The sequence below is a fragment of the Ambystoma mexicanum genome, chromosome 4p (assembly GCF_040938575.1).
Source record: "Ambystoma mexicanum isolate Mex_15411 chromosome 4p, UKY_AmexF1_1, whole genome shotgun sequence".
Lineage (NCBI taxonomy): Eukaryota > Metazoa > Chordata > Amphibia > Caudata > Ambystomatidae > Ambystoma > Ambystoma mexicanum.
Window position 1 is genome coordinate 196170995 of NC_090927.1, and position 11247 is coordinate 196182241.

The 11247-nt window shown below is 48.5% G+C and overlaps 1 protein-coding gene across 2 annotated transcripts in view; it reads right to left on the minus strand.

Moving 5' to 3' along the window:
- LOC138453136 (serine/threonine-protein kinase pdik1l-like) overlaps positions 1–10707 on the minus strand; it is a 476483-nt gene extending 465776 nt beyond the window's left edge. The window contains exon 1 of one of the 2 annotated variants that reach the window (XM_069605690.1): positions 9927–10707. In XM_069605690.1, the coding sequence (XP_069461791.1) occupies positions 9927–10517 (591 nt within the window). In that variant the 5' untranslated portion in view covers positions 10518–10707. The remainder of the gene's footprint in view (positions 1–9926) is intronic. The other variant, XM_069605691.1, reaches the window with a different exon arrangement.
- Positions 10708–11247: the final 540 nt, after the last annotated feature.

Genomic DNA, 11247 nt, shown 5'->3' on the forward strand with positions numbered 1-11247 from the left:
CTCAAATCATCGGAATTCTCAGCGATGAAGTCTCCCTCTGGCATACCAAAGCTTGCTGTTTACCGAAAACTTGCGGCCTGTGTCCGTCTTGCCCACCTTAGCGAAATGGTCTATGCGGCCACACTCGCTGCATTCAGCCCCCCCCAGGCTGGGGAGCCGCCTCGATGGGGAAGAAATCTGCCACAGTATGCGCAGGATCTCAAAGTTGACAGAGCTGGGGTTCCCACCTCCCCCCCCACCCCTCCTCGTTTTCTGGTTGACCATAGTGTTACGTTCACTTGTTATTCGTGGCCGTCTTCTCGTGAATGCCTGGAACGCTTGAAGGTTTATAGTCTACATCGCTGCTTCCATATTGCCAGCTGCAACCTTGTTGTTGGGCTGAAAGGCTATCCCAGGATCTCCGAGTCCGTCGCCACAGTTTATTTGAGCAACAGCCCTGGATCATGTGCGCCAGGACCGTCCCATATGTGTCACCACACAAATGTGCGTTGGTGTGCGCAGCACCCGCTGGCACAGTGGTACCGCACATGAGTGCTCTGTGCTCTCAGAGGACCCCTACCTAGTCAAAAAGTAAAGTACTGCTACACCATTGACTAAACAAGTAAACTGCATCCAAAATGGCTTATTCAAGCATTAACTATGCCTCAGAAACATGTACAGGGGATACAAACTGTAAATTAGATAGTGTCTGAACATTTTCCAAGCAGTTTTCTAAAGGTTGACAAAATAAAGTCCGGATCATGGCTCTTGGGAAGTGTTAAACATTCCAACCACTATCAGTGCCTGAAAAATATAAAGCGAGCATCTCTTCCTCTAGGGCTACCTTTGAAGATGGAACCCTTCCAGCAAGCCCTGTGGCTTCCATAGACTTCAGAAGTATTACCCACACTAACAAGCAGGGAAAGGCAATCTCAAGCCCGGTAATCAGAACAAAGACTGCACTAGACTGAGAATCTCTCTCGGAGAACCAATGCTCCGAACATCTAGAGTAGATACGGTCAGCTCAGTGGGTACTGGAAGGTAATCAGAAATAGGGGTCTCCCACCAGTCCGCACAGACACTAGCACATACCGATATGCTAGCTCTCACCTCTACACCAAGAAACAATAGAATGCAGCTATACACCTCAATCAATTTCGGCCTAGCAGCTATTGGCCACGAAAAATATCAGCATAACACAAATCTGATACACAAGCTCCACCACCACCAGAAAGCAAACTCTGAGGTCAACCGCCTTGCTGCACACATTCTACTGACCTCACACAATCACTGCATCACACCTAGCATTAAAATGCAGCTACACACCATGTAAACCACACTGGCTGCACACAGTGTACCCAAGCACTATTTACTACCCTACTCTCTCCACTGACCTGGACTACGATCTCATAGGGCATTCAACCCACAGCCCTTTGAGATCATACCAATGGTATATAAGGCGCTATACAAATGCACAATAACAAACACATGCCTTCACCACCTACCAAAATAATTGTTCAATTGCATCGAGTGTAAAACCACTATTATCATACATTCCAATCCTCCCGATTTAGGCACGAGACTCCTGCATGTTCCATTTTTTCTCCCACCTAAAATAATTAAATCCTCAATGTAATCCAAATCGGAAAATTCATTGCTCCCACGTTGTGCCAAAATCTCCCTCCCAGGATGTTGGCATGTATGCAGTGCTATGCATGGGCGTAATTTTAGGGGGCCACGGGGGTGTTTGCCCCCCCCAACCTTCATGGCACACCATGTTGTCCCCATACATTTGGCTGGGGCACCTTGTGTTCATACGTCATGTCCCCCCCCAAAATTTTCAGCAAAGTTACACGACTGGTGCTATGAATTCAAAGAAGAAGTGAGTGTACTTACCAATCTAGGATTTAAGTGGGACGAGGCTCGAACCTGGTAAAATCCAAAAATGTACCTTGGGAGGGTACCCTGACAGGTCTCCACGGCCCATTTCTTTTAAATGTACCAGGCCTCTGTCCAGTCACGTAGTTCTCTTTTTGCCTCATGTTCTATGTGTGTCTTTGTAGCACATTGGTTTGTTTTCCGCCCTGCACACCCACACTATAACCATATTTTTACCCTCTTTACAGTCTGGCACACTGAAACATTACAAACAGTGATTGCAACAAAACGTTCCGTAGAATAGTGTACTTAAGACATTCACTTGAAATTTGATTCTGCCAACCGAATACAGTAATCTCCACAAAGACATCCGTCAATCACAGACTGGTTTTGTCCTGTTTGGGCACCAATATGTAATTGTATAAAGGTTGGTAGGCTTTGAGGGAAAGAAAGGTCGGTAGGCTTTGAGGAAAAGGAGCATTGAAAGACAACTAATACTATTCAAATAACTATGATCTATGGATAACTGATCTATGGGTAAACTAGAGTGCTGGAGGATAAAAGCAGTGCTCAAGGTGTGGGGGCGGGCGCAACCCTGGCATTTATTGTGTCAGTTTAATATTATGAAGTAATGACGGCCAGAGCATCCATTAAACCAAATGAGGTGCGAGCTGTGGTTTAACCCCAAATATTTCGACACTGTGGGGAACAGCGGATAGCTCAGGGGCAACGTGCTCGCCTTGGAAGCAAGACGACACAGAGAAACACAGGATTGATCCCTCTATCCCAGGGTCCGCGCTTAGAAACCTCTGGGCTTTAAGCGCATTATATCATAACATCATAGCTGTGGATGGTGGCAGCAATGGTGGGGATCTGTCCACCGCAGTGTCACAACCATGCTAGGAAATATTTGGGCCCTGGCACTTTAAGCACTGGATAAAAGTCACAGATAAACTCTCACAATCTCATATAATCACTTCAGAGATATGTCGAGCCATAATATAATTATAGCTTTATTCTACACATTCTCACTAGCAGATTACAGTAAAAGCCTACAAAAGTGAGTTTTTAAAACTGTTGTCTTTCACACAGCATGCAGTGTTATGCCCCTCTCCGATTTATTATCACCCCCATTCACAAATAGTCCTTCCCGGCACCCCTGTGCCAAGGCTATAGGCTACTAATCTCCGTTATTGTTATGGTTTGTTGACCCATCGTTAAACCTAGGGGGAGCAGCTGTGCCTCCATGCTCTTTGAAGTTTCGTAACAGAAATTGTGAACCCCAAGATTGGAAGGCTGGAAATATGGAGCAGCTGCAATGTATCGAGTACCAGTACTCTTCAAGCATGGAGAAGTCTCCCGTCCCTATATACTGACAACAATGAGAAGTGCTGGTACTAAAGGCCGCTAATTTAAAGCACTGAATGTATTATGCATGTCGCATTGTGATGGGGGATTGCTACAAATAGTTTTGGGCAATGCTGCAGTGCCTCACAAAGCGAGGCAGGGTAACTGCTGTACGTCAGCAGGCCCTGAGAGGGGCAGTCCAACCTCGCCCCCTCTCTGCTCCTCTCCTCCCCCCAAGTCGAAGAGACACGCAGTCTGTACAACACAATGTCTAATCCCCCACACTAGCGTGAGATGGGGGTTTAGATTCTATAAAAGACAAGGAGGCGAGTATTATGCATTTCAATCTTTACTCTGAACCACAGCAGCAAAGAATAAAAAACTTTATAAACGAAATTTTTTCAAAAAACACAACGTTATAACAATGCAATGGGAAACATCCCAGTCCAATATGGTGGGCAGGTCATGCCCTGGGGGTAGCCAATAGGGAGCGAGCCAGTCCCAATATAGGTCCATTCCTTTAGTAACTCCCCCTCTTTCTGACGCTGATCTGTTTCACACGACCACCGAACACCTTCTCCACGTGGAACGAAGAACAAACTCCCATGGAGACGCCGGGGTTGAAACCTTCTGCAACCTGGAGCTCAATCTCCCACTTCCTCCTGCATCGAAGTCATCAACTGCCCTCTGAAACAACAACCGACACCAGTAAGGGTGGGTGGGTGGGATAATACTCGCCTCCTTGTCTTTTATAGAATCTAAACCCCCATCTCACGCTAGTGTGGGGGATTAGACATTCTATGGCAAGACAGGAGGCTCATATTATGCAAGTTCAAAGCCCTTGCATTACATTCACCGCTACATGGGCAATACGCTTATGGTAAAATGTCTTAAAAGTTGATTCCCTTGACCAGTCAGCTGCTTTTAGGATCTGTTCCAAACTACCCCCCAGAAAGGCTGCTTTAGAGGCCATAGCGCCTCGGACTGAGTGGGGACCAAAAGAGGAAGTGTCAACCCCCGCCTCCCGCATAACCCATTTGATCCATCTGGCCAAAGTAGAAGGGGAGACCGGCTTATGGGGTTTCCTGTAGGAAATCAGCAGCTGAGAGGTATTGGGAGGTCTAAAACCTTCAGTTATAATCTCAAAACATTTCAAACAGTTGACCACACATAGTTTACAATCTTCAGGAAAAGCTGGATAGGATATCGAAGAAGTCATGCATTTAGTCCTTCGTGAGATAAAGAAAGTAACCCCTTGAGGGGTGAACATCTTATTATCCACATCAAGAGCTCTGATATCAGAGACCCTTTTAATAGACACCAGGCATAGTAACATAGCAAGTTTGGCAAATAACTGCTGCAGGGACAGTTCCTCATTAAGAGGCCAGGACCTGAAGAGCTGCAGCACCACATTAACATCCCAAAGAACCGAATATTTCGGTTGTGGCGGAACCTTAATACGGATAGATTTGAGGGCCCTTCGCACTAAAAAGTGTCTACCCACTGGTTCCCCTTTAACCAAAAGATGACCGGCTGAAGTAGCCGAACGAAAACCATTAACAGTTCTGTAGGCTTTCCCTTCCTTAAACAATTCTACAAGAAAATTAACCACCTCTACAGGAGGGGCAGAAACGGGATTGAGGTGCCTAGCCACACACCAGCTAACCCATCTGTTCCATGCTGTGGAATACCCTGCCTTAGTAGAGGGCGCCCAGGAGTCCCTGATGACCGCCATAGAGTCTTGCGAAAGTCCTCTGAAGCACCAGGAAGAGCTGTAATCTTCCAAGCCATAAGGGCAAGGTGTCCCTGCAAGACCAACTCGTGAGGGAGACCCTCCGGATCCACTAGCAACTGGGGATCGCGAGGGAGAAGACGGGGAATATCTATTGCCAATTCTAGAAGGGCCGGGAACCAAACTTGAGAGGGCCAAAAGGGGGCAACTAGAACCAGAGACACCGCCTGAGTGCGAACCTGGACCAGAACCCGGGCTATCATAGCAAAGGGAGGAAAGGCATACCCCAACTGACCCGACCAATCCTGGAGGAAAGCGTCGGTGGCTAGAGCTAACGGATCTGGTCTCCAACTGTAAAACCTGGGAACTTGACAATTCAGTCTGGAGGCAAACAAGTCTATCAGCAGAGGACCCCAGAGGGACTCTATGCGGGCGAAAAGAGACCTGTTCAGCATCCAATCGCTCCTGTCCTGCAGGTGCCTGGAGTTCCAATCTGCAACCTCGTTGCTGACTCCTGGGAGGTATTCCGCTTTCAAGAGAATATCCCTGTCGAGGCAAAAATGCCAAAACTCTCTCGCCAAATCCGCCAAGACTTTGGACCTGGTACCCCCCAGGTGATTGATGTACCTCACCGCAGATATATTGTCCATGCGGAGGAGAACACAACAATTCCCCTGATCCTTGAGGAGACTCCGAACAGCAAAAGACCCCGCTAACAACTCTAGGCAATTGATATGGAGTAGTTTCTCTGACTCCGACCATTTCCCTCCTGTGGAGACCTGACCCAATCTGGCTCCCCAACCCGATCTGCTCGCATCTGACTCCAGAACGACATCCGGCGACGGGCCAAATATTGCCTTGCCATTCCAGGCCTCCATGTGCCTGAGCCACCACAGAAGTTCCAACCTGGCCTCTGGCGGCAATTCCACCATTTGGGAGTAAGAGAGACACTTGCGCAAATGCCTGGCCTTTAAGCGTTGCAGTGCTCTGTAATGTAGGGGAGCAGGGAAGATAGCCTGAATGGATGCCGACAACATCCCTACAACTCTGGCCAACTGCCTGAGGGAGATCCTCCCTCTCCTGAGGAGTAGACGAATTTCCTTCTTTATCTTGGACAGTCTGCTGTCTGGGAGAAGAAGGATGCAAAGCTTTGAATCTATATTGAAGCCCAGAAATTGGATACATTGCGTAGGCTTCAATATGGATTTTTTTACATTTATCACAAAACCTAGATCCTGTAAGAGGGTCACAGTAAATTTCAGATGAGAACACAGAGTTTGACAATTCTGGGCCAGGAGCAACATGTCGTCTAGATAAACTATGATCCGAATCCCCCTGGACCTGAGAAGAGCCATCACAGGGCGCATGAGCTTGGTGAAACACCATGGGGCCGAGGACAGGCCAAACGGAAGGGATGCAAACTGCCACACTCGACCCCCCCACTGAAACTGAAGATACTCCTGATGTGGGGGAAGACGGGAACCACTAGGTAAGCGTCTTTGAGGTCCAATTTGACCATCCAGTCTGCAGGGAGAAGAGTATCCCTGAGTAAATGAATTCCCTCCATCTTGAAGTGGTGATAAACCACAAAAGAGTTGAGAGCTTTCAGGTTGATTACTGGACGAAACCCCTGGTCCGGTTTCGGAACTAGAAAAATGGTACTCTGGAACTGAGAGGCCCTGTAAGAGGCCGGGACTACCGCCCCTTTGGAGATGAGATCCCGTACCTCCCCATCTATAAGGGATTGTTTGACTTCGTCGAACACCAAAGGAAGGGGAATGGACAACTGGCAAGGAGGGGCATAGAACTCTATCTGATAACCCTGAATCGTTTGTAGCACCCAAGGATCCGAAGTGAGAGCCTCCCACTGTGGAAGGAACCTGGCTAGTCTGCCACCTAAACTTTTGAGGGAAAAAACTTTTAGCACCTCGGAAATTACCTGCTGGCCCTCTTGATCTTCCGGCTCCCCTGCCGGCACGTCCTCTCCAACTGGAGTTTTGTTGCGGATAGAACTGATTATGTGCTCCTCGAGCAGAGGAGGTATTGTATGCGCCACGGGGCGCAAACTGTCGAGGGCGGGAGGAGCCCTGGGAAAAACGGCCGGAGGAGCGGGCCCTACCTCGTCCAGCCTTGTTAAAAACCTTTGGGGCAAAAACCTTTTTTATATTAACCTGCGCTTTGTCCAGCGCTGTAAATGTGTGAACATAAGCTGACAAATCTTTCAGGAAAGAATCCCCAAACAAATTACCCTGAGCTGCAGGGCCACCTTCCCTCTCTGACATGTCTGCCAGTTTGGAATCCAACCTCATTAATAATGATTTCCTCCTCTCCCTACATATGGAGGCATTAGCATTGCCGAGCAGGCATACTGTACGTTGGATCCAACCCCTTAATGCGTCAACATCTATCGGGGTATTAGAGGACGCCGCCTCTTCTGCCATTTCAAAAATCTGCGTGACTGGACCCAGGATGTCCAACAGTCTGTCTTGACAACTACGCCACGCTTTATCGACCCCTTTCTGGGAAAGAAAAGCCGCCATAGACTGGTCTATTTCTGGCGCTAGAGCTACCTTGTCGGCGAGCAACGGTCTAGGGCATTCCGCCCGTAACTTATTACGATCCTCTTTGGCCATAGGGCGCCGGATCCAGAACTTGAGGAAAGAGGAAACCTCCTCAGAGGGTTGCCACTCAGCAGACCTGGGGTGTTGTATCAGGGCAGGATCAAAGAAAGGAACACCACTACCATCCAGCAGGGGACCCCCTTGAGGGACTACCGAGGTCACCTTCCTTTTTTGCCTCTTAGGGGGCGAATCAGAATCATCTGCACTGTCAGAGGATGAGACATCAATAGGGGGCTCCACCGGCGCGAAAGGCGCAGGGGCCGGCCAGGGGGTGGAAGAGATAGGTCGAGATTCTTCCCACCCGCGCTTTAAATTACCCTTAGGGGAAGCAATAGGAGATATGGCCACTAGGGGACTGAGTTGTCCCTGGGTATGTTTAGTTTTAACCTTACATTTTCTGGGTGCCTGGGACTCCACAGATGGGACAGCGTCCTGGGAGGGATGAAAATCCGCAATGCGGGTAATTAATCTGTCAAAGGCTGACGCCAAAGTATTATTCAAATTAGATAAAGCGGAGTCCAAAGAGGACTGAATAGCTTGAGCCACTAAAGGCTGGGAATGACAGGCTTGATCCCCAATGTTTTCAAGTACCTTCTCACTTTTTTTGGCAGTGCGCACTTGAGTGCTGGCATCTGCAGAGGAGGGAAGCACTCCTTTGTCCATGACAGCACCAATATTTTTGGTAAAATAGATATATATATATATATATATACACCGTTATATAAACACAGCCGGGTCAAAGCTGCACTCACACAAGCCGAGCAGGCTGTAAGGACTCAAGTTAATAGTGTGCCACAAACCACAGGTAAGGGCCACCAAGGCAGAACATGGGCAGTGTCTGAATTCCCACAGACAAACACGCGAGCAGCGTGTGAGGGCAAAGAAGCAACATTTTTAAACCTACAACAACTGTAACACTATTACTAATTTATAAAAGAAAATGGAACATATTATGAAAAAAATAAAAATATAAATTTTTTGTGGCGGAGAGCAGGCACGAACTGCTAAACCTGCCTTTCACAAGGCAGCACACTTACTGCTTGAGCCACAGAGCTCCCTAGGCTACAAAGTAACAACAATGCAAGTGAACTCAACGCTCGAATAAATCACCTCAGGCGAACGCAGGCGAGATAAACAAACGCTCCGCTTGCCTGAGGAAAGTCACAGCATATACAATGTATCAAGTAAAAGAAACGCGTTCTCCCAAACGCTGCTCTCTGAAACCAAGTGATATAATTAACACTTCAAAGCACACAGTCTAAGAGAAAACCAGAGGTGTGACTTAGCTTGTGGGTCAGCAGCAAAGAAAGAGGGGGAGTTACTAAAGGAATGGACCTATATTGGGACTGGCTCGCTCCCTATTGGCTACCCCCAGGGCATAACCTGCCCACCATATTGGACTGGGATGTTTCCCATTGCATTGTTATAACGTTGTGTTTTTTGAAAAAATTTTGTTTATAAAGTTTTTTATTCTTTGCTGCTGTGGTTCAGAGTAAAGATTGAAATGCGTAATATGAGCCTCCTGTCTTGCCATAGAATGCTGAGGAAGGGTGAGGTGTGAGCAATCACCTCACCCTTCCTTCATGCAGCAAGGTGCTAAGCACCCAAGGAAACTAAGAGGCAGGCAGGGATCAGGTTCAAAGACCTGCCCCCCCTGGGGTGGGGCCAGATAGTCGGCTATCCGGTGGGGGCTGAAACATAACAGCCCCCACTACTATACATATTAAAGACCCAGGGCTCCCCTGGGTCTTATAAATACAGAGCAGCATGCTCTGGGAAAACTGTCAGTTTGTGGACCCAGAACGGGACCCAAACACACAGGAGGTGCACTGTTTACTCAGTGCCTTCCAAACCTTTGCTTATTTTACCACAAAACCCTCCCACCCAACAAATAAGGGAGAAAAACAAAGGAAAAGTATAGGGCACTGTACGGTGTCCACAAGAAGTCGTGGGACATGAGAAGGCGGGCACGGGCCAGAGGGGGTAACCCCAAGACCCGGTGGCCAAAAGTATTGTTACTATCTATGATATGTGATTATTGTTATTTGCATAACCATATCTGTACAATAAAACCTACGGCCTTTTATTGCCAACACTTGACAAAAAATGTGCGAGACAAATTATTCTGGGTGAGAGTATGGGATCGGCAATTTATAAATATGCATGCATATGAGTTCAGCAGTTATGGCAATATTTCCCTGTTCCATGAGAATATGATGCCCATTGCCATGTCAAAGGATGAAAGCAGCGCCGTCTAGGGGCATGTTGGTGTTGAAACAGTAGACAGGTGCGCCTGTGGCATGGCAATGCGGTGGTGGGCGCCTGGCTGTGGCATGGCAATGCGGCGGCAGGCTTCGCGCTCTCCTCACCTTGAGTTGTGGACCCTGCGGGCCGCAGGACACCAGTACATTGTCGGGCTTCAGGTCGCGATGAACGATCTGACTGCGATGCAGAAAGGCGGCGGCGCTGGCCAGTTGCTCCATGAAGAGGCGGTTGAGCGCCGGGTCGGGCCCTCCGCGGCCCAGCAGGTAGTCGTTCAGGGAACCGCCGTCGCAGTACTCCATCACGAACCACATGGCGCAAGTCCACCCCGGCTCGGGCGGGCAGCAGGGTCGCCCCTTCAGGCAGCTTTCCACCAGCTCCAGGTGATGGCGCTCCTGCCGCCGCTGCTCCTCGTGTTCGACCAGCGGCTGAAAGTCGGCCGGGGCTGCGGGCCGGTTGGGCCTGCTACGCTGAAGCACCGCTTCCTCCAGCCTCACGAGATGGGCGTGCTGGCCTCGCACGTCGCACAAGGCCCTAAACTCGTGCAGAGCCAGCTCGGCGGTCTCCGGGGCAGCGCAGGGCATCCGCTTGACAGCCACCCGGGCCCCGGTGGCGCTGGTTCGAGCCTCGAACACTACCCCGTAGCTGCCGCGGCCTACCTCCCGCAGCAGCTGGTAGCGCGCTTCGGGGGCTGTCATGATGGCCTCCCAGCTGTGGCGCAGCAGCGAATTACCAAAGAAGCCCGTTAACAACTCACGCTGCGATTAACCTGTCCACGTCCTCTGCTCCGGACACTTATTAAGTTCTCTCCACGAGTCCCCACCTCTATTTTGTTGTGTAAAGTTTAACTTTTAAACCGTATCACAATAATACAATATATTGTGTTTCCTAGCACAGGATAGCTCCGGGTTTTGTTTTAGTGTTTAAGAATGAGTCGTGTGTTTCTGCCAAAACTTGCTTTGTAGTCTGTGCGGGTGGTTTTAAATGAATAGGTTAGTTCTGCCTATTCGCCCGTTGTCATGTGTGATAAATTCAGCCATTTCTTGCTTTTTTTTTTCTTCCTGGGACTTAAATATTAAACATTTTATTGAAGTGAATTAACTACACGTCTCAGTTAAGTGTCGTCTGAAAAGCCAGAACTTTTCAATGCTTTCACACTTGACATGGGGCACGTGCTACATGCTAAAGTACTGTTACTGTAAAGCAGAAAAAATGTGTTTTTTGGTTATGTGAATTGTTTTTTGATACTTTTTCGATAAGATTACGTCAGATTACCTGAGCTATCAAATCGGCTCATATATAAATGGGTGTAGCTCATCCGGTCCTGTGTTTCCTTTGTAACCTGGGACTTGCAGTCCTACTTTTATAATGTCGGCCTCTTAATACCCCAAATGTGTAATGGTGCACGCATATTTACTATGATGAGCG